This window comes from Nomascus leucogenys, chromosome 15, assembly GCF_006542625.1.
Source record: "Nomascus leucogenys isolate Asia chromosome 15, Asia_NLE_v1, whole genome shotgun sequence".
Taxonomy (NCBI): Eukaryota; Metazoa; Chordata; class Mammalia; order Primates; family Hylobatidae; genus Nomascus; species Nomascus leucogenys.
In genome coordinates this window covers 15,059,842-15,082,191 of record NC_044395.1, presented here as the reverse complement: position 1 = coordinate 15,082,191, position 22,350 = coordinate 15,059,842, and the positions used below count along the sequence as shown (strand labels likewise).

Sequence of the window (22,350 nt, the reverse complement as noted above, 5' to 3'; positions counted from 1 at the left end):
AAGAAGGCCTGAAACCTTCCAGAAGTTTAGGACAGGCTCTGGCATAGGATCAGCTTGCTGAGCCCTGGATCCACCCAGGATCTGGGGCTGGCCTGGGAACACGTGCTGGGGGACCAGGCAGATTCTCTCAGAGGAGCTACTATACCTGCCTCTGGTCTCACCGTGAGACATGGTGTGTGTGGGGGGGTCCAGATGGTATGAGTGATGCCCAAAGACTCAGGAGATGCAACAGTGATAACATCAAGACATTCCACTCTGGCACAGCCACATGAATACTCCCAAGACACAACAGTGTCTGTGGCAGGATATACCAGTAATACAGGTTGAATATCCCTTATCCCTAATGCTTGAGACCCAAAGTGTTTCAGACTTCAAATTTGTTCAGATTTTGTAATATTTGTATACATGAAATGTTATCTTGGGGATGGGACCCAAGTCTAAACATGAAATTTCATTTCTATTTCATATACACCTTATAAACATAGCCTGAAGGTAATTTTATACAGTGGCTTTAATAATTTTGTGCATGAAATAGTGTTTTGACTGCCTTTGGATTGCGACCCTTCAGGAGGATAAGTGTGGAATTTTCCACTTGTGGTGTCATGTCGGCGCTCCAAAAGCTTTGGATTTTGGATTAGGGATGTTCAACCTGTGCCAAGACTCTCTGAAGATTCAGCACTAATAACTGCCCAAATGCATCAGGCATGTACAACTACAACACCAGGTTATCGCTGCACCATCGAAGGGACAGGAACGTGAATAAGAAGGTGCTATGCAGGGGTGGGAAGAGATTCTGGAAGCGAAGTCTTGTGAGGACTCCAGGCTTAGGAAACTGTCTTCCTCCATCACCTGTCTGCCACCCACCAGGAAGAGAGGCAGCTTAGCCACATGGTATAATCACGGACATGGGGCCTGACTTCTGGAATCAGAATCCTGGCTCTGCCACTTACTAGCTGCGTGACCCTGGGCAAGTTACCTAAGCTCTATCTGGACCTCATTTTTCCATATATAAAACTGGGGAGAACAGAAGTACCTTCCATATGAGTTGTTATGAAGATTAAATAAGTAATTACATGTAAGATGTTTACAACAGTGCCTGGCATCCAGGAATTCTCAATACAAGTGTGTTATTATTATCCTCATCAATGGTTCAAACAAGCAACTGTCTACCTACCCAGCATGGCCTACTGGTCCCCTGTGCCAGGCCCTGGAGAAACCAAGCCTCATCAGCAATGGAGCTCTCAGTCTTGTGATGAAGATAAATCCCAGGCCCAAGTGACTGGATAGCAGGATGGAGAGTAATTGGTGGCAGGGGGTGGCATGGGTGAGGCGCTGGGGGATTTGAGATGAGAGAAGTTGTCCTTAGCTTGGGGGGGCGGGTCATGGAAGCTTCACAATAGAAGTGGCTCTTGACCTCAGTATTTAGATTTCATATTTATGGGAAATAAGTGGGAATGTGGGGAACAGCATGTGCAAAAGCACTGAGGCAAGAAAGTGCTGGGCATGGAAAGCATGGTGGGCAGGGGAGGACAGTGGTGGACCAGTTAGGGCGGTGCTGTGCCCCCTCAGGTGTGCTTTAGGTGGATTCACCCAAGGAGCAGTGTGGGCAGACTGGAGCAGCAGACTGAGGATGTGCCACCATCCTCCCCTGCAGTGGGACCCACATGACGTGGTGGCAGAGCTGGCTAGGACCAGAGGCACCTCCTCCACTGCCCTTGTCCTAGCAGCTGACAGCATTTGTCCACAAGACACCGGGACTGAGGGAGAGGGTGCATGGGGCACAGAGAACAGTCACAGCAGCTGCCTCCCCAGTCCCGCCTGGGGCACGTACCCCAGACCAGCTGCCGGCAGGCCCTCACAGGGGCACTCCACGAGCCCACGCAGTCCTTCAGTCCCCCTTCCTCCACAGCAGGGCAGACTCACATCTGCCCCAGCAGACTGGCGCTCCCATCTCCACTGACTCATTTGGCAGGCACCTGCGAAAGCGTGGGCTGACCCGTGTGACCCCCCCATGGGAGCACCCCGAGTGAGCCTGTGTGTGCTAAAAGCCAGTTATTTGGGCGTGGTGCTCATTTTCCTTCACAAGCCTGAGGCATCGAGAAGGGACACGCTTGCCTTGGCTCCTGTCTTGTTTTTCATGGCCACATCCTTCAAGCCATGGCAGTGTTCTGATGACCAGCAGGTATGTGGGCTTGCAGGGGAGGGACGCAAAGCAGAGAAGGTACAGGCAGAGAGGAGGCTGCTGGTCAGCAGGCACCAGAATCTGCTAAGAAAGAAATCCTCCTGTCTTTGGTGGGAAGAACCACAAGATGGAATCCAAGGCCCCAGCACAATGACTGAGGACAAAGTACTCAAGCCGGGGAGGGGTGGGACTAGGAAGCCCCTGCCAAGGCTACCTGCCGGCTCTCCGTAGTGGCTGGCTCTTTCAGCCATCGGTGAAACTCCATCTATAGGTGAGGGGAAATGCTTCCTTTCTAGGGTACCCAACTCCCTACATTCACTTTTCAGACAGAAAGACAGGCCAAGATTCAGGCCAAGGCTGTTGCGAGGACTCCAGAGTCCATCTCTGGTGCCAGGGCGTATATCTCAGAGCACATCCAGATGTACCGAGTGTGGGAGGCTGTTCTGTCCCCTGTCCCCAAGGGCCTTCCTCCATGGAATGATGATTTGCTGAACTTCCACCCAGCTCCTCCCAGAGGAGGCCGGCTCCCCAGAACAGCCCTGGAGGGAGCCGTGTCCTTCTCCTCTTCAGGCAGGGGGCAGAACTGAGCATCCAAGTGGGTAGGCAGGACACACATTTCCAGCTTTGGGAAGCAAGCGTTCCAGGACTTTGTGGGGAGGGACTCCATTTAAGCCCATAGCTTGAACTCAGACTCCCAGTGGGACATTCTGGTGCCCAAGGCCACTGGCCTGTTTTGCTGCCTGGGCCACGCCCGCAGCTGTGTCCCAACTCCCGAAGCTGTGTCCCTGTGGAGCCACCAGCCAGTGGAACTAATGTCCTCTAATGAGATCCAGGCCAGAGTGGCCAGGAGGGTTTTATTGTCTGTGGTTTGGTAATGAGACTTCTCATAAACTGAGAATGAAATTGGGGTCTGTGCTGACCAGAGTGGATGGGGGACTGTCCAGGAGAGGGCCAGCCCCCGTGTCTCTCTGCTGCTCTGTCTAGTCCACACCTGCTCTCTGCTCCGGGCCAGGCCCATACCCTGGCACTGTGCCTGCCTGTGCCCCGGGGCTCCATGCTCACACCTCAGGGGCCCTGCCCATGTCTCAGCCCAGATACCCAGAGAGAGATGCTCCAGGACACTGCTTCCCTGGCCCCTAGGAATGTTCCATTGTTAGGCATCCTCTATTCTACACCAACCTGGGCTCTGTGGTCAGCTCCGGCTGGGCCACCCTCCAACCTATATCCTCAACTTATTCCTCACTTCCCCAGGGAGCTGCCAGGCTCTGCCCTGCTGTGGGGGGAGTGTGAGCTGGTGGTGGCTGGTAAAGTGGAGGACCATCCCACGGACACTTTCTAACATCCTACTGGCCCGGTTCATCCTCTTCCGTCTGTCCATTCCCGATCTTTTCATCCTTCTGGTTTACTGGATTTGCAGTCAGAAGACCCAGTGTCTAATTTGGCCACAACAGCATAAGACGGTCCACAAATTACTAAACCTAGGTCTCACTTTCCTCATCTCTAAAATGGAACTAATACAACACTAATGCCATTCACATGGGGCTCCTGAGAGGCTCAGCTGAAACTGTGGCTATAGAGTGCCACAGACAATATTATGACAATTTGCAAAAGGATTCAGTCTGTAACAGGAGACTGAAAGGACTTTCTGCAGTGAGAAGGAGGTGACACCAGCAGGGATTCTCTACCCATCAGGCTGATACCATCTCACGGGGTGAGTGGAGTCCTGGAAGGAGGGTGCTGTTGCCCACCTTCCCCTCAAATGTGAAAGTGAAAGAAGGCAGGGGCTGAGTCCCAGGCCCTCTCTACAGCCACGGCTAGCCTCCAGATGGGCAATGGAGCCCCAGCTGGGCCATAGCCCGGGAGTGAGGCAGGTGCCAGGAGAGCCCTCAGTGACATGCGGCAGAACAAAGGCCGCACAGCACCTGCTGCCTAGGTAGCCCTCAGCCACCTCGGCTGGACCTGTGCAGGTACCCACAGGCAGCCAGGCTCCCGACTGGGGGCAGGGACTCGCTTCCCAAGTAGCACCTGGCTGGGGACACGGGAAGTGAGGTCAGCAGTGTGCAGGCAGCTGAGTGGCTCTTTCTCAAGGGAACACAAGTAGCAGACTCAGAGGGGCCAGGACCATTGAGAGGGAAGGCATAGGGATAGAAGTTCACTTCACTGCATGTGCTCACGTGCCTGGCAATGTGCTAAGCACTTTTCATACAACATTCTCAATCTCATCTTCACAAACCTCTTTGGGAATCTGTATTAACAAAAACCTATTTTAAAGATACGAAAACTCGGGGAGGCTGAGGTGAGCAGATCATGAGATCAGGAGATTGAGACCATCCTGGCTAACATGGTGAAACCCCGTCTCTACTAAAAAGACAAAAAAATTAGCCAGGTGTGGTGGCACGTGCCTGTAGTCCCAGCTACTCGGGAGGCTGAGGCAGGAGAATCGCTTGAATCCAGGAGGCGGAGGTTGCAGTGAGCTGAGATCTCACCACTGCACTCTAGCCTGGGGGACAGAGTGAGACTCTGTCTCAAAAAAAAAAAAAAAAAAAAAAAAAAAAAAGATGGGAAAACTGAGGCCTATAAAGTGACTTGACCAAGGTCACTCAGCTAGTAATTGGTAGAGCTGGGATTCTAACCCAGGCCAGTGGGCCCCACTTTGCAATCTCATTATGCTGGGCTGCCAAGATGGAGTGATCATCAGCTTGTAGGGAGAGGAACTAAGCTGTCTGCTGCTCTCCCTCTACCAGCGCCTGGGACTACTGCTGCTCTGCTCTCTCCTGGGAGGCTGTGAAAGGCAGACATCCCACTAGCCCCCTGAGAATACATACCTATTGCCTCCCCCGCCCCCACCCAGGACAAACCTGGGATAATCTATTGCCCTGAAGATTCTACAGTCTGCTGTCAGAAAGTCTGTCTTTGTGTCCATCTCGGGTCTCTCCTGTTACACTGAGTTCATCTCTCCTTGTGGAATGGGGTGAGGTACAGATATTATGTTCCATATGTTTTCTCATATCTCTTCCATTTCTCCATCTCCTAGCCCCCAACAGCCCGAGAGAATCCAGAGCTTAAAGAGTTAACTGGACTAAAGGGTGTTATCTCCAGCTCAGGGCATTCCCTCTGCAAGGTGATCCCTGCTCAGATCTTAAGTTACCTCCTGCCCCAGCCAGCACATCTGCTGCTGGCTCTGCAGACCTGGTCTCTGTGGACAGGGGTGGGCATCATGGGGAAACAGGTTCCAGTTGGGCTTGGGCACAGGGTGCTGGGCTCCCAGGACCACCCTCTTCCCCACTCCTTGTCCCTTATTCCCACTTCTTTTTCCAATAAGGGAGCTGCTGCTTTCTGCTGCATGAACCCAGGATGCTTCCAGGCACACGTATGTTGCCCACCTGGGCACACACAGCTCTGCAGGGCCCTCATGGAGGACCAAAGTTCATGCTCACACTCTTTTTAAATGCCCAGAGTATGCTACCTCCCCTCCCCCCACACACACCATGATTCTTTTCTCAAGTACCCATGTAGGAAGCAAAGATGCCAAATTAGGAGCTGAAAAACTGCCTCCCTTCGCCCCTCCCAGCCGTTCACGGATCATGAGAACTCGTGGGGCAGGCCAGGCCCCAGGTAATGCCAGGTTCCAGTGCTGCTATGCCTGCCAGGGAGGCAACAGAAGGCTGACAAGAGAGGAATATCTCTCCCGGTGTGGTCAAGGTCTTCAGCATCTCCCTGTGAGGAGGCAGAGGCCCAGTCTAAAGCCAAGGGCAGAACAGAAAAAGGAAGTGGCATAGAGGCTTCCCACCCCCCAAAAGACCTGGTAGTGTGTCCTAGAAGAGCTAACCAAGGGCAAATCCTAGGTGCCCTCCCAAAGTCACCCTCGCTGGCACTCTGACACATAAGATAGGCATTCTCAAGTCCGGATCACTCACAAAGTCCTAGTCAGAAAGCTCTAAGCAGTCAGTTATATGTGAATATACATTTGATGTTATATATTTATGGCCCTGGTCCCATAGTGACCCACAGACACAAGTACATACACCTCCTACTCCTAGTCCCCACAGATGCGCACATGCACAGTGAATGGCAGATCACCAACACACACACAGACAAAGCCCTGTATACGTGTGTGCACACACACACTTTATACTAAAGGTGAGACCCTATGCAGACTGTCAGAAATGTCACAGCTTAAGTTCCACAGCTGGCTCATGACCATTTTAGCCTGGCACACTGGCTAATGTTTAAAGTTTTTTTTTTTTTTTAAATCAGCAAAACAGGTGAATATGCTGACACCTGTCTGTCTGTCCCTCTCTGAGGCAGGAGGCATTCAATTCACCAGGTTAACCAGGAAAAGATACAATCAGAAAAATTGAAGATACATTCACACCTCCCTTGGGTGTTTTCTGTTTGTGCTGAACAATGAACATTAGTCAGCTGCTAAACAATGGCAGTATCATAGACACAGCAACTGGAACTGACTCTCTGCCCCCCAAGCCTGGCCCACTTGCTCAGTCATCAGCACTAGGGTTCTGGCCGGCTCAACCATCCTGGCAACATACAACAGAGTCCGGGGGTCAAACAGTAGCCAGGGTGGATTCATTGTACAAAGGTGAGTGGCTGAGAAGGGAACCGATAACACTCTTAGCCTCAGCCAGCCTCAGGCAACAAGGGCTACCTGTCTCATTTGCTCAGAAGTTCAGGTTCAAGGGATGCCTTCTGGGCCACTCAGCCAGGGCAACTGGGCCCAAGCTCTGCAGTATCTCCTCCTCCCCTCCAGCCTTGACTATGGAGGCCTAGAATCCAATTCCAAGGCACTCCACAGTGCTGCCTTATAAATGGGTAAGGAGATTCCCATTTACACCTGCTGCAAACCCCAGGCCAGCAGAATTGGTTTTGCCGTAATGCCTTGCCCAGCAAGCTGAAGCACACCACTGTATTTGAGAAATAGAGAGAGAGGAAGGAAAATAAACCAATAGCCCCGACACTTGGAATTTCAAAGACCACATAGCAGCAAGCTCTGCACAAGCTGCAGAGAGAGGCTGCAGAGAGGGGTGTGCTGTGACCCGACAGGTCTTCCGAGGGTGTGCATGACACCTGGGGTGTGTGTTCTCTTTCCAGACAAAAGGTGTGGGGAAGCCAATTAGGGAGGGTGTGGTGTAGGTGGGACAACAGCTCAACGCACCTGCTTCTCAGGCAGGTCCTCTGCCTCCTCCTCGGGCTCCCCCTATCTCTTTTTGGGATGTAACCCACCTACCCCACTGACCCTCTCCTCTAAGTTAACAGGAAGAAACCGTGGATTGTCATCTCAGGAAACAGGGCTGTGGGGCTTCACCACACTGCTCAGTAAAGTCTGTGTTGTTGAAAACATACTTCTGTGTTTACACTTCAATAGCCAGATTGGGAGTGTTTTGAAGTTGGGGGCAATTACAAACACTCCAGGCCCCTCCCTCTTCCTCTCCTCAAACCCCCAGACCCAGGTTCCCTGTCACAGCCCAGGAAAACCCTGAAAAGAGCATCAGACTGGCAAGTCCCTAGAGAGACGCTATAGTGGGCAATGGGGAGGAAGCCAGCAGGTGATGCAAAGTAGGGTGTGGGCTTGCAACTTCTGGGCCAACCAGCCTCCATCCAAGTGTCAGACTGGGTACAACCGTATGCACCTGCCTCCCTGCACCCGTGGAGCCTAGAGCAAGCAAGCAGAGAAGGCACCAGGAGCCCAGGCACTGGGCAGAAGAGCTGGGTGGTCCGGGAACTTCAGTGCACGGATGCTACCCATCAGTCAATTACAGTCAATGGAAGAGCATTTAAGTACCTCTCTCAACCCTGGTTCCTTTCTCTGCATCCCACCCTTTCATGTAGATTTTTGGCAGGGGTTGTATCCACCTTGAGCCAGGTGAATTCACTTGCCTGCTCCTACTTCCTGAGTGGGTGGAGCCCAGCAGGCCTCTAGCCCCCAGTGAAGGAATTAACCATGAAGGGATCACAAAGCTGGGGAAAGAGAATAACAAAAGGAGGGGAGAATGGGGTGAGTTCCTTCCCCTTCTCCCAACCCTTCCCACCACCCTTTGTCCATCCCAGGATTACGTTAACCCCTAGTGTGCTGGACCAACCAGAGCTCTGGGAAGCTCTCCTTTCTCTGGGTTCAGGATGTGGACATATGTAATTGAAGGGTTCCTGGAAGCTCAAATCCCCCATGGCCAGGCAAGTCCTAGAGCCCGAACTTCTGTATCTCTGGCTGGCTTCCTAGGCCATCCAGTGTGAGAAGACCTCTCACTCTCACCAAGACCACCCTCTGGGGGCAGGGTGGGCAGTCACACCTGTGAGCCCTGGATTTTCCCCACCCCCCACATCCAGCAGGGCAGCACCCCAGGCTTCACGGGTAAAGGCACCCCAGTACTGGCTTTCACAAACTGCTTCCCAGACATCCACCACTCAGCGAGATTGGCGGGGCCCTCGTAGTGAGCTGGCTGGCAGCAGAAGAGACATAGAAGGGAATGAAGCCAGGCTTCTGCCTTCCAGGAGTGCACCCTAGCCCCGGAACTAGGCAGCCAGACTGGTCCCTCGATAACAAACTGCCTGGCCATTCTGCGGCAAAGCACATTGCAGGAACTCGGGATCTAATATTCTTGCCCCACGAGGAGATGGTCTCTGTACACTGAACCCCTATTCTGCCACCCCAAGGCGGGGACCACGTGCTCCAGTCAAGATCCGCCCCCCTCCCCAAAATCCCGTCTTGCTAGAGCTGAGGGTCGTCTCTGGTTTCCACCCAGAGAGCTGGAGGAACTCCCCACACCCCTTGACCCGCGCTTGGTATCCAGTCAGCCGGCCAACTCTGCAGATTCCCCAGGGACACAAAGGGTTAAATCCAGGCGAGGGGACTCGGTCGGATTTGCCTCCTAAACGCATTTTCCAGTTCATTCCCCAGCACAATATGCCTGGGCTGGTCCCAGCCTCCGTCCCCACCCCACCCGTCAGAATGGGCCCCCAGGGCCACCCCGGGGTCGGGCGCGAGGTTAACCCCTCGGCTGCCGGCAGCCCGCACCTCGAGGAAGGACACGCGGGGCACCCTCGGGAAAGTGGGTCATGCAGCTACTTGGATGGCACGAAGCCTGCGGGTGTCTCCTCCAGGGAGAGCCCCCAGAGCTGGGAGCAGAGTTCCGAGGGGGAGCCAGGTCCCGCGCAGGCCAGGAGGAGGCCGCCCCGGCCTCACCCTCCAGGAAAGGAACCGCAGGTGAGAGAGGAGCCGCCTCTGCCGCAGCAGCCGACTCTCCGCGCCCGCTGTGGGGCAGTGTGGGGCGGGAGGGGGCCGGAGCGTCCTGAGCCGTCTGGCAAAGGGGCCGCCGAAAGAAACGAAGACCCCCCCCCCGCCATACTCCAAACCCGCAGCTCCGAGACTGACGCCCTCCCCCTGGGGCTGTTGTCTCCCACCCCGAGACGGTGATTACGGTGATTATTTTGCATTTATGTAACACGCAGTGTTTCCAAACTGCTTCCCGAGCAGAGAGCTGGTTATTAAATAAATAGAACGCTATTACATATTATTATTTTTGTGAAGAACTGAGCGGAGAAAGTGCTTTCATGCTACATAGAGACGTGCATCCGACTGCTTCCCTGCAGGGCAGGCTGTTCGGCTTCTCAACCTCTCTCTCCGTCTTGCCACCTCCCACCCCCTTTACCCAAGCCGTGACCCAACTTTTCTGGCTCCTTTCACTCCCCACAATCCAGTCGTGCCCGCCATCCGGCTCCCAGCCCCGGGGAGGCATTGGATGGGGGTGGGGACAGCAGAGGTGAGCGCTCTTACCTGGGAGGAAGAATGCGGTCAAGCCGAGAGCGAATCCCCACCAGCGTCCAGCGGCGCCCGCAAGCCCCATCCGAGCCATCGGGGGCCGGGGGTCCGGCGATAGGGGCGGCGAGGGCAGCGCTCCTCGCGCAGCAGAAACCAGCCCAGAAGATGAGGGAAGATCGCTGGCGGTCGGCGGGCGCTCGGAGGATCCAGGTCAGCCGCAGCCGTCGGCCGGGGCGGGGTGGGCTGGGTGGGATCCGCGCGGCCGCAGTCCGGGCCCCGGGCCGCCGCCGGCTCAGAGGCTCGGCAGATGCCCGCCGCAAGTTGCACGAGTCATGCCCCTTAGCCTCCTCCGCTCTCCTCCCGGAGCCGGTCCCCGCCCTCTTCTTCCACGCAGAGCGGGGCTGGGGAGACGGACCCACCCCCGGCGCGCCCGGCTGCCCGGTTGCGCGGCGCGGGCTCCTGGCCCCGGCGCGCTCACACCCTCCTGCTCGGCTCTAACTTGCAGGCGTCCATGGCCGGCCGTCCTCCGAGGGTGGCGGGACGCACCCGGGCGGCGCGGGAGGCTCCGGGCCCAGGCGGCGGGCGCGGGGCTCGGCGGCCGGCGGCCCGGGTGGCTCTGGCTGCGCGGCCGGGCGCGAGGAGAACGGGTCGGAGGCGCCGCGCGTCCCAGCCGCCGCCGCTCTGCCGGGTGCCGGCGATCCGCAACAATGTGGAGCCGCGCTCGCTGCTCTCGCTCTCTTTCTCTCACTCGCCGAGCTCCAGCCTCTCACCCGCTCGCCCGTGATGTCAGCCAGAGGGGAGGGGTTAGCGTTAACCCCCTCCTGGCCTCGATGCGCGCCAGCTGGGGCCCGGTGGGAGCCCGAGCGCACGCGCCTTCCCGACCTAAACAGAGGCGGATCGCGAGCGCGGGCCGCGGGGTCCGGCTCAGGACCCTCGGTCAGGAGCTACCCCTCGGCCGCCTTCCAGCTGGGGAGCCGGCTGGAGCGCGGGCTGCCCTCCTCCTCCGCTGACAAAGGCAGGCAGTGACCCCTAGCGGCCGGCGGCGCCGAGGCGCGGCGGGTGGGGGTGGAGTTAGCACGGGGCCGGGGGCGGCGGTGGAGGAGAGGGCGGGATGGAGAATCCCGGCTAGCAGCGTCGGAGCTGGCAGGACTCCTGCAAGCCCTCTGCTCCCACCCTGGCCACATTTTACAGACGAGGAAACAAAGGCCCAAAGAAGAGTTCCGCCCGGGGCGGAACGTGGCAGAACTCGCAACAGAACCCAGTCTCCGGAGATCCCTCTCCTCTGCACCACTTGGACGTTCCACGGAGAGGCAGCGGTGCGCGGGGCGACGGGGAGCTGCCAGAGAAGTCAGTGGTGGGCATGAGTCGGTGAGACGGGCCCACTGAGGTTTCTGGTAGAGTTTCTTTTCTAATCCCTGCTCCCTTCGGGGGTTCCTTTTCCAAAAATTGAAGCACCCCGCGCCCAAACATAGCCCGAAAACGAGCTCTCCTCCACTTTCCAGGACCTTGGTTTTGAGAGATTTGTGGGATTCCCGCGAAAGTGGATCGTCCAGTCAGTGTCCCTGGCAGGGCAGGGACTCTCCGCCCCATCCCGTTCACCACCCACCACATCCGGCTGTGGAAGGATTTATGCCAAGGCGACTGCGCCCTCTGGGCCTGCCCTGTTCCCCTTACTCTGGTCCTCCTATCCCCATCCCCTTCCCCTGGGGGAGGAAGACAGACAGAGTTTCCCACTAAGGAGAGCCGAATTCTCCCCAGACCCTGGCCGGACACTGCTCCCTCTACCCTTTGCCCAGCCCTCTGGGCGGGCAGGAGCGGAGGGGAAGTTGCTGTTTCTGATAACATGTAAATTCTGGTTCCTCACTGGAGAAGGGGCAAAGACAGCGCCATATTCCCACTGTCTGGAATCCGGCCCTGGAGTGTCTCGGTTTCTCGCGGAAGTAGTCAGATCTGGCATTCTCATGAACACTCACCCACTCACTGTATGGTCTTTTACATTTAACAAATGTAACCTGGGCTTTCTTTGTATCAAAACACAGTGCCTGGCCTGGGGATACAGAGACATCATCCTTGCCCTGAAGGAACTCAATCTAGTTGAAGGGTGGGGGAAGACAGACATAGAAACGGATGTTGTAAACAAATATTTAATATGGGATCGTGTGGGTTTGGCGGGTCACAGAAAAAGTGCCCAGTTTAGCCCGGGGTGGGGGTTGGTGTAAAGGCTTCAGGGAAGGGAACACAGGGTCTCAGTGAGTCATCTGTCAGACCAAGGTAAGTGCTGGAGGGCAGAGACATAAAAGAGACTGGATTTAAGGTAGAGAATCAGCACGAGCAAAGGAATGAAGGTAAGCGATAGTCAGGTGAGTAGGGGGCCCACAAAGCGTTGACTGGTGGCAGCCTTAGCCTAAGACTTGAGGAAAGGAGAGGCCTGCAGATTCGTGAATCATGCTCGGTAGCCGCTAGGAGGGTTTTAAACTGGGGAACACGCTATCAGATTTAGTTTGTGGCAGCTGGGAATCTCCCATCTGGCTGCTGAGTGCTTTAAGGGCCAGGGTTGAATTGAATTCATTGTGGTGGCCTTCAGCTCTGTGCCAGGCACATTGTAGAAGCTGAAGGCATGGTTTGAAGGGGCAATCCCAGATGTACCAATGTCTTCTTGTTCCCTGCTCTTACCCTCCCATCCTCTCCATCTTTATTTTATTTTATTTTATTTTATTTTATTTTATTTTATTTTATTTTATTTTTTTGAGACAGAGTCTTGCTCTGTTGCCCAGGCTGGAGTGCAGTGGTGTGATCTCAGCTCACTGCAACCTCTGTCTCCCAGGTTCAAGTGTTTCTCCTGTCTCAGCCTCCCGAGTAGCTGGAATTACAGGTGTGTGCCACCACGCCTGGCTACTTTTTGTATTTTTAGTAGAGACGGGGTTTCGCCATGTTGGCCAGGCTGGTCTGGAACTCCTGACCTCAGGTGATCCGCCCTCCTTGGCCTCCCAAAGTGCTGGGATTACAGGCATGAGCCACTGTACCCAGCTGCACTCTCTCCATCTTTAAGTCAGGCTTCTTTGATCCTCTGATCTTAAATGAGCTTCCAAAGAGGGTGCGGCCAACGGGGAAGACATGGCTGCCTGGGGATTGGTTGGGTGGAGAATATGGAAGCAAGTAAGTGATATAGCATGGTTGTTCACTCATCATCTTTAAATAAGCAGGGAAGGTTGCTGGGGGAGGGGACATTTAACTGAGACCCTGAAGGACAGATCAGATTTGGACCAAAAGAGGCAGGAGAGAGAATCCTAAGTGGAAGGAACAGCTTGTACAAGAACGTGGAGGTGCGTGGAGGTGGGAGGGGTGCCACCTGTGTTAGGACAGTAGGCAGTCCAGTTCGTTTTGCGTTTTAGGGATATATAAGAGAAAGGGACAGGTAGGCGCAAACAGAAGGCAAAAGGACCAGAAGGTTTCCTTTAGTGACAGGAAGAAACACAGGACCAAGCAGCAGGAAAGCAGGCTTTGGTTCCTGCTCTTAAGCTGTGAGCCCAGGAGTCACTCTTGCTTCTTAACTCTTCCTAAACCACCATGTTCCAATTTTGTTGATTCTGCCCCTGAGATATATATATAAAGTCTAGTGACATTGCTCCATTTCTCCTGTTATTAATCTAGTCCATGCACTCGTGATTTCTACCTGGTCTTTACAATACTGTCTGACAGTATAGCCAGTCTGCACTGAGGTGGGGAGTAAAATGTAATGGTCTAGCACATGGAACTCTGGAGAGCTAATCTGCCTGGATTGGAATTCTTGAACTCCAGCTCTGACATCCAATAGCTATGTGTTCTTGGTCAAGTGACTTAACTTCTCTGTGCTCAGGTTCCTTCTCTGTAAAACAGGGAGAAATAAGAGCACCTACCTCTTGAAGTTGTGAGGATTAAATGAGCCTTGAGCCAAACATGTGAAGTGCATGGAACAATGCCTGGTGTACAGGAAAAACTGTTTAAGTATTCATCATCATTATTATTGTCATCTGTCTCTCCACATCCAGTTTTCCCTTTCCTGAAAATGGTTTATATATATTTTACAAGCTTTATTTTGAAATAATTTTGGATTTGCAATAGAGTTGCAAAAATGGTGCAGAGTTTTCATATGCCCTGCATTCATCTTCTCTGAATGTTAACATCTTATAGAACCACGGTATATCTATCAAAACTAAGAAATTAGTGTTAGTTTAATACTATTAACTGAACTACAGAATTTATTCAGATTTCCCCAGGTTTTTTCCCACTAATGTCTATTTTTTGTTCCACAATTTAATCCAGGATACAACATTACATTTAGTAGTGGATTATTTTCAAATGCCGATGGTCAAGTTGCAATGTCCAGGAACAATTTCTTGGCCTGCCAGACTCTGAGACCAGTGTCAAGTCCTCAACAAGGCCTAAGGGGCCCATGCCTGCTTCTGCAGCCTCATCTCACCCTGCTCTGAGGCTTCGAGGAGGAGCCACTGGGATTTCCAATCATCCCCTGCTATAGACTTTGCATACTTGGGACCACTTTCGTGATGGTTTATAGTGCCTGATTCACTCCCCATTAGACTGTCAGCTCCTCCAGGGCAGGGATCATGTTGCTCTTGTTCTCTGCTATATCTCTAGCACCTAGAACGTGCCTGGTACCTGATAGGCTTGTAAGGAAAATGTGTTGATTAACTCACATCCTGTGCCACTTTCTGCCAATCACTTCCCCTCTCTGGACCTCAGTTTTCTCATCTGCAGACTGAGGAGTTTAATTTGTTCACTGGTTTTCCAATTGTGTTTTGAAAACCCTAGAATTTCCTGGGCTAAATAGGAGCCACATTTAAAGTGCATGTGTTTTCATGTGCTTGAAAATTGGGCTTCTGAGAAAGATATCTCTTAATGGATTTTGAAGATTCTGCTGCTTAAAAATGTTTGAAAACCCGACAGATTATTGTATATTATGAATTACGTATAGTTGCATGATTTTACAACTCCATTATTATTTATTTATTTATTTATTTATTTATTTTTGCAGGCAGTGGTGAGCCATGGAAGGTTTCTGAACAGAGAAACACTTATTGGGAACTGTCAGAGTTGTGCTTCAGGAGATGAATCTGGCAACAACGTGGGTAGGATGGACAGATGATGATTGGTCAGTGAAGGAGGAGGGGAGTGAGGAGAGAGGGTTGTCATGGAAGCCAAGTGAGAAGAGGATTTAATAGAGGAGGTGGAGGAGGTTGCTAACAGTGTCTGATGCTGCAGAAAGCAGGTGGGGATCAGAAGGGGTCTTTGGAAGCAGTGGCAAAACCACCAGTGACCTTTGAGAGAGTGATGTTGGTGACCAGGCAGGGGCTGAACCCAGATCAAAGTGGGAGGAGGAGCAACTGGAAGGTGAAAAAGCAGAGGCAGCAGGTATCCTCTCTGCTTTTGAGAAGTTTGGTGGCGGACGGAATGAGCAAGGTGGATGAGAAGCTCCGAGAGGGTTAGCAAGACAGACCAAGAGGCTTATTTTCTCCTTTTTCATCGGAAATCAAAAGCTACTGAGCATCTTGTAGTCAGAAGGAAAAGAGCTAGTGGACAGTGAGGGAGTGGAGAAGCAAGTGTAAGAAGTGAAATAGGGTGTCATTTATGGAGCAAGCCCTGGGTTGGGGGGCACTGAGGGTGGGAAGGGGTCAGCCTTGGAAAGGAGAAGACCCATCTTTCTCTGAGCCTGGAGGGAAGGTGAAGAGAGTAGTGAAGGTAGAAGTTTTGGGGTGGAGTAGTGAAGGTGGAAGTTTATAATAAGGTCATTGCAGTACAGTGGGAGCTGAAGTTATCTGCAGAGAGAGGTTGGAAAGCGGCTTCAGGCTTCACAATTGAGAAGGCCAAAGGGAGTGTTAAGGGGGGTATGACTACAAAGCTCCCAAAATCTACAGGGAGAGAGGAGCAAGCATCATCTGTGTGTCCTCATAGGGAAAAGTCAGGACCAATGGGCATATTTTTGGGGGAGGTAGATTTCAGTTTAGTCTAGGCAAGACTGTTGAGGGATCCTAGTTGACCGACAATGGATTGACATCCCAGTCACTTTTCAGACTCAGGCTGCAGGCCCATTCATCAGGCATGCTGTGCATGGGCTTCTTGCTCTGGCATGGAGCATGGATGCAATGAGGTCCATGTTCCCTCCTGGCCCTGAGACTTGATAACTGCAGGAATGACAGCCCACTTGAGCAGGCAGTTGGGCTCACCTTTCTCACCCACCTCAGGGCTGGAGGCAGGAGGTGGGGCGACTAGACAAGAGATCAGCCCTGGGGAAGGTGCCATCCCTAGGAAACTCTCCTCTGAGCCCTCCCTTGACTTCCACAAGTTCTTTCAGAGAGGCAGCTGCTGGGCTTGGAAAAGGCCCAAAGTCAATACAATAATGACTTCCCTTCCCGGTCATATCCCAGGCCCCTCTGTGTCATTCATCAATTGGCTAATAAAGTTCACTTTGATGTGAGAGGAGCCCTATTAAGAGTTCCCCAAGATTCCCCAATCCCCTGAAATCTGTCAATAGGAGAAGATATGTTGGAGTGGCATGCTGGATGGGGGTCATCCCGTTTTGTGTCCCCAGTCCTTACCCTGGTGTCAGTTAAGGCTGAGAGCAAGAGGAGAGGAAAGGAGGAGGAATCCCATGAAGAAAGTATGGCTAAAGCCTTTGCCAACCACAAAGAGGACCCACCTGGCATGGCTACCCTCTTGCCCTAACCTGAGGCCAACCTCACCTCAGGCAGTGCTCCCAGGGTTGATGGGAAGCCACAGCACCTAATTACTATGATCATCACGCTGGTGGCTGTGGTGATTATGATGGTGCCTCTGTATCCCACAGCGCTTAGCAACATTTAATTACTGTTATTCCTATGGAGATCACTGCAGAGTCTTGGCTGCCATTGCTCTTGGGGATGGAGCAACTACACACAGCTGCACCCACTCCCCGGTGCAATGATCCACTGTGTTGAAGTGCTGCCAAGATGGTTAACAGACACCAGCCTCTCCCTTGTGGGCCATGGTGTCCCAGCGATCTGCATGGCATTTGGGGCTGAGCTCTGAGCGGTGATAGGAAGGCCCAAGTTCCATCTTGAACCATCCAACTCTCCAGAAAGTAGGGAAATTGATCTAGGCCTTGTGTCTGGTCAGAAGGCCCTCAATATACTGCTGTGAATCATGACATCCCAAATCCTAAAGAATTCTGGATGTGAGTAGAGGCGGCATTCCTGATTAGGGATGGGAGCACTTAAAACTCAACAGTGATACTGAGAACAGGGTTTCATCCAGGATCCACGTAGACCAGACAGCTTAGGTCAAGAAGATGGGAAGGGACTGAGTGGAGCTTCTGTGTGGAGCATACCTTATGTCGAAAGACAAAAGGGAAAAGGGCTTTGAGAAAGGAAGATACTCAACCTCCCACCCACACTTTCCTCCCTTTGATGATGCTCTTATATCCAGGGATGGGTGTTATGGTCAGGATAATGATCAGGATGGACTACTTGTCTAGAGGAACCAGATTTTTCTTGCAAGTTATGTGGAAACCAAGAAATAGAAGGTATTGTTAGGGAAGAGCAGAGTTCCTGGATCAGCCTAACTCCAGCAGAAAAAGCTCATGGTTGATGCCTGCCTGGGAGTGGGGAGGTGAGGCTGGGGCTGTGGAGCTGTGGGTCTTGACTCTTTGGTCTCAGACCTTTTCGGGATCTGATGAGCGCTGTGTCCCTGAAAACTGCACATACGCACAAGGACAATGTTTGCATGGCAACCTGCTGAAGCCCAGCTGGGGCCTTGAGTTAGGAATCCCTGCTGAAGAAGGAGTGCTTTGGGAAGGAGGCAGCCCTGAGCCCAGACTCCCTGTGATCTGGGCTAATGACATGCTAATGACATGGAGAACCCCAAATGAGGAAAGTCCAACCCAGACACTTCTATAATGTGAAGTGAAAAGAACAAGTATTATCCATAGACTGCATTATAATTCTGTAAAAATATACACTTATAAAGAGAAAAAATGTGAAGGTGACATGGAGAAATGAAAATAATTTGTGGGTGAAGAGTTTTTATTTCATTTAAAATTTACTTTAATATCATTATAAGGCTACTTTAATAATAGATTTAATTTTTTTTTCCTCTATTATGTAAAGTGCTTTTCCTGAAGAAATGAGCTTTTGAATTATATTTGATTTAGGTTAATATTAATGCCCTGTACATCCTGAGTACATGTTTCCAGAAAGAGGTGATCCAGGAGGCTGCCAAGTGGCCTGCAGGTGACATCCAGAGGGTAGAAAATGCCCATGCAGGTAACTGAATTCTGAGGAACATGAGACCACGTGCTGCCCAGGAGGCAGCCAAGGGAGAGGATGCTGTGTTCTGGAGTTAGGTTTGAGTCCTGGACCCGCCATTTACTAACTGTGAAACCTGGAGTTTACCTGGGGCTGAGGAGCGGGTGGTTCCCAGGACATGGGACTTTCAGTGCTAAAACTGGGAAGGTCCTAGGCAAAGTGGGACAAGTTGGTCACCCTATTAATGAGCTATTAATACCTCTCTCAGCCTCAGTCTCCTCACTTGTAAGATGACACTGATGACTCCCAGGATCTTTGTAAAAGCATTTTGTATGCCATCTTCATACCTGTTGGGGATGACAATTATCACTGGTGGGGTGGGATGGAGGAGGGGAGTGGGGAAAGGGGTGTTTCTCCCCAGCCTTGAGATCTGAGAGACCAAGAGCCTGTCTGGATGGGTACCATGATTTATATATGGAGAGCTTAAGACAACTGGTCTCTCACAACTGGCTTTTAACAATAATTCATTCAAGAAATGTGTATGGAACACCTACAATCAGATCTGTGCTAGGCATTTGGATATTCCGTGAATGGCTGCAACATGCTGTCTTCCTTCCTGGGACCAAAGACTAATGGGGGAGGCAAGGATCCATAAGGAAGTGGACAGCAGGGAAAGCTAGGGAATTCGGGAATGTCAGGTGTGCAGGGACCCTTCCCTAGTCTAGGGGGTCAGGAAGGGTCAGGGCATGTTCCTGCCGAGATGAGAAGAGCCCCCTTGAGGGCTGAGGACTGGCTGGCCAGGGATGTCATGTTGTAGAGAAATCAGGCACAGGAGAAGACAGCAAGAAGGCCCAGAGGCTGGGTGCTCTGAAGGACTGAGAGTAGTTCGTTCAGTCTGGCTGGTGCGGTGCAAGAGGAGAGTGTTAGGGAGGGGCCTGGGGAGTCACGTGCCCATGTCATGAGGGCCTTTGTGCTGCATTATGGAGTTTGGACTTCATCCTGAGGGTCGCAGGGAGCCGTACATGGTAGGGCTGTAGCCCAGCAAGCGTATTTTATACCTGGCCACTCAGCAGCCCCAACCCGTATTGTACTCAGATGGCATTCCTGGTCCAGGCACTGGTTTGCCTGTTAGGCCCAGGTCCTCTGGGCTCTGTCTTCCTCTAAGGCTCTGAGCCTAGCCCATCTGTGGAGCGCTTCTGTAGCTCCAAACCTGGTGTAGTCAATCTGGACATTCCCCTGGCAGGGGTCTGCAGCCTGGCACAGACTGTGACTCCAGAGAGCAGAGCGGCACTCCCTCCCAAGCATGCTGCTGTCACCACAGTGTGTCTGTGTGGGTTTGATGGCTGCGTGGCAATGGCGCTCAGGGCATGCCGGGGGCTCACGCAGCCCAGGCAGCTGATGATTAACAAACAATTATACTAATCGGCCTAGGAACAGGAAGGCAGGTGTGCACCCCTATGCATGTGAATGCACACACATGCATGTGCACACACATTCAGATTCACTGACCTTTATGCCTATCCTTTCATTGAAACTCAGGAGAGCACATGGAGAGATTCCCTGCTACCCGGATGAGATGAATAGGCATTGCATTACTTTACATGCCATTACCTTCATCAGAGACATGCCCTTCCACCACTGACACATGGATGTCACAAATGCTCTATACATAGCTTCACATAGATGCCCGCACACCTACACTGGCCCAGAGCCCTTCTCATGCCTTTACAAACACATTACAAGAATTAAAAGGAAGCATCCATATTAAGTGTCTAGCACAATGCCTGGCACATAGGACTATTATATTCTATTTTAATACGCTATTATCATATTAAGACACTTTAATATGTGCCCATGTACTGATACACTCATAGACGCACACACATTGCCCCATACATTCTTTTAAACCCGGGTGCACACACAAGAGCTCGACCCTTCCGCAAACTGACACATACACTTCTGTGTACACAAACAGGCTCGCTCTCAAAGACGTGCAGGTTGCCATAATGTGCTTTCCCATTTGCACCTACACACAATCACCACCACAATAATAATAATAGCAAAACCGGGGTGGATGATTGCTTCATATTTTTCAAAGGGCTTTCAGGCCTGTAATCTCATTTGATCCTCGCAGCAGCCCTGTGAGACGGGTGGGTGGAGCAGGCATTATTACCCCAGGTTTATGGTTGAAGCAACAGAAGCTAGAGGGGTGAAGTTCGCCATCTGGGAGGCGGCCTGAAACTCAGATTTGACTTCTCGGTAGTGAGCTTCCCATGCCTATTTGACAACTTCCAGCCCTTACTGCAGAAAGCAGCAGCCAGGGCAGGGGCCTGCTAGATTCTTGATTCCTGGTCAAAACATTTCCCCGGGTCAACCCCAGCTGAGAAGTGGGAATTGGAGGCTGATAAAGGGAAACCGCCATCATTAGAAATCCCATAAAGTCTCATTTACAACTCCCTGCCAGATGAAAGGAGCAATTGACTGCATTGGAGGGAAAAGCAAATACTGATTTCCTTTAGGACTGCCCAGCCTCAGACAGCTGGTCCTGGAAGGTGCTGAGGGTGGGGGGATCCTGTTCCATCAGGGCTGTCCTCAACTCTGTGCACTTTCTCTCCCCTCTGTCTAGGTCCACGTGTGGGTCCTTAAGCCGCTTGAGGAAAAGGGAGGAGAAAAGGACAAAGAAGGCTCTCCCCTTCCCTTGGATCCCCTTCTGCTCCCACATGCCTAGTGGGAGCCTCCCTCTTCTGCTTGAGCCTTCAGGACAGGTTCAGGACGCTGTCTCCTACCTGGCTGGGCCGGAAATGAGGAACAGGTTGCAAGCCCTCCTCCACCTGACTTGCCAAGTCCATACAGGCTGGGGCCTTAGATCCAACAACTTAGAAAGGTAATGAGGGCAGCTTCCTTCAAAGGGCCATGTTCAGTGGGGAGGTGGCCTGATGATGAGTGGAGAGGTGGAGTGATAGCCCCTTAATCTGCTTCTGATGCTGCTGCTGCTTCACTCTGGTTTCATCATTATTGTGTGCCTTAGTTTCTCTATCTGCAAAATGGGAATAGTAACACCAAACTTATAGTGCTACTGTGAGGTATATGAAGTCCACGGCACAGCGCCTGGCACAATGCTGGGCCCCACAGGGTCAGGCCCTGTTGCCTGCCTGGGCAGCTTCTGGAGGAATGCCTCCACTGCCAGGGCTGGAGGGGTGGTGTGGCAAGAGATGCCTCCCCAGCCTCCTGGGTGTGCCAGCTCTGGCTGGGAGGGAGGGGCAGGGAGGGGACATCTGTTTGACACTCTTATCAGCATCCATTACCTGGTGTGTATTTTCCCAGGAGCTGATTACATTACAGCATGTGTTGATAAACATTTGGAGTCGGAGTACAGAGGAAACTGAGCAGAATGTTAAGCGGGTGGTGCATTGGTCAGGAGATGCTGAGAAAGGGCTGGCTGTGATGAGCTGGGAGTGGTGACGAGGGCCCCAATCTGGAGGCTTCTTCACCTGCCCAGCCCCTTTCTCTTTCTGATCTCCCTCCACCCTACTGCTCTGGCCCTAGCAAGGCAACCAGACACGGTCCTAGAGGCAGGCTGTTATAGCAGAAGAGGTATGGGACTTGGGCCTGAGGCAGTTATGGGGTCCAGTCCCAGCTCTGTCATAAATTGGCTCTTGGCACTCTGGGCCAGTCTCTTACCTCCCTGGGCCTCAGTGTCCTGCTCTGTAAAGTAGGCTTAACATCCACTCCACACAGTGGACCAAAGGTTAAAGGAGTAACCACGCACCGTGCCCCGCACATAGAATTAAGCGCTTCATCTCCAGGCTCTTTTCCTGTGGTCCCCAGTTTACCCCCGAAAAATGGTCACTCTTGCCTTGACTGTGCCTCAGATGTTAGATTACTGTTCTTATTTCTATTTCGAACTAAGAGGAAGTGATTTATGTTCTTCATAAGGCAAACACCCCTACTTCCAACCCTAGTTAGGGCTGGAGCAGGCAACGCAGGGCGAGGGTTGACTCTTCTCCCCTTTTTCTACGCCTGTTCACATGCAAGACAGCTAGCTAGGGAATTATTTGTGTAGTTATCTGCCTGATGTCTTTCTCCCCCACTAGTCCATAAACTCCCCGAGGACAGGTCAC

At 52.4% G+C, this 22,350-nt stretch overlaps 1 protein-coding gene and 1 long non-coding RNA gene across 3 annotated transcripts in view; one reads left to right on the top strand and one right to left on the bottom strand.

Moving 5' to 3' along the window:
• The window catches only part of NECTIN1 (nectin cell adhesion molecule 1), a 95,308-nt gene extending 84,423 nt beyond the window's left edge, over positions 1 to 10,885 (bottom strand). Inside the window, exon 1 of one of the 2 annotated variants that reach the window (XM_030828933.1) lies at positions 9,969 to 10,885. In XM_030828933.1, coding sequence (XP_030684793.1) covers positions 9,969 to 10,047 — 79 coding nt within the window. In that variant the 5' untranslated portion in view covers positions 10,048 to 10,885. The remainder of the gene's footprint in view (positions 1 to 9,968) is intronic. The other variant, XM_003253280.4, reaches the window with a different exon arrangement.
• Positions 10,886 to 11,076: 191 nt separating this feature from the next.
• On the top strand, positions 11,077 to 20,948 carry LOC105737591. Its single transcript, XR_001113285.2, has 4 exons — positions 11,077 to 11,300; positions 14,986 to 15,079; positions 18,136 to 18,247; positions 20,856 to 20,948. It is a non-coding gene; the product is annotated as an uncharacterized LOC105737591 (long non-coding RNA).
• Positions 20,949 to 22,350: the final 1,402 nt, after the last annotated feature.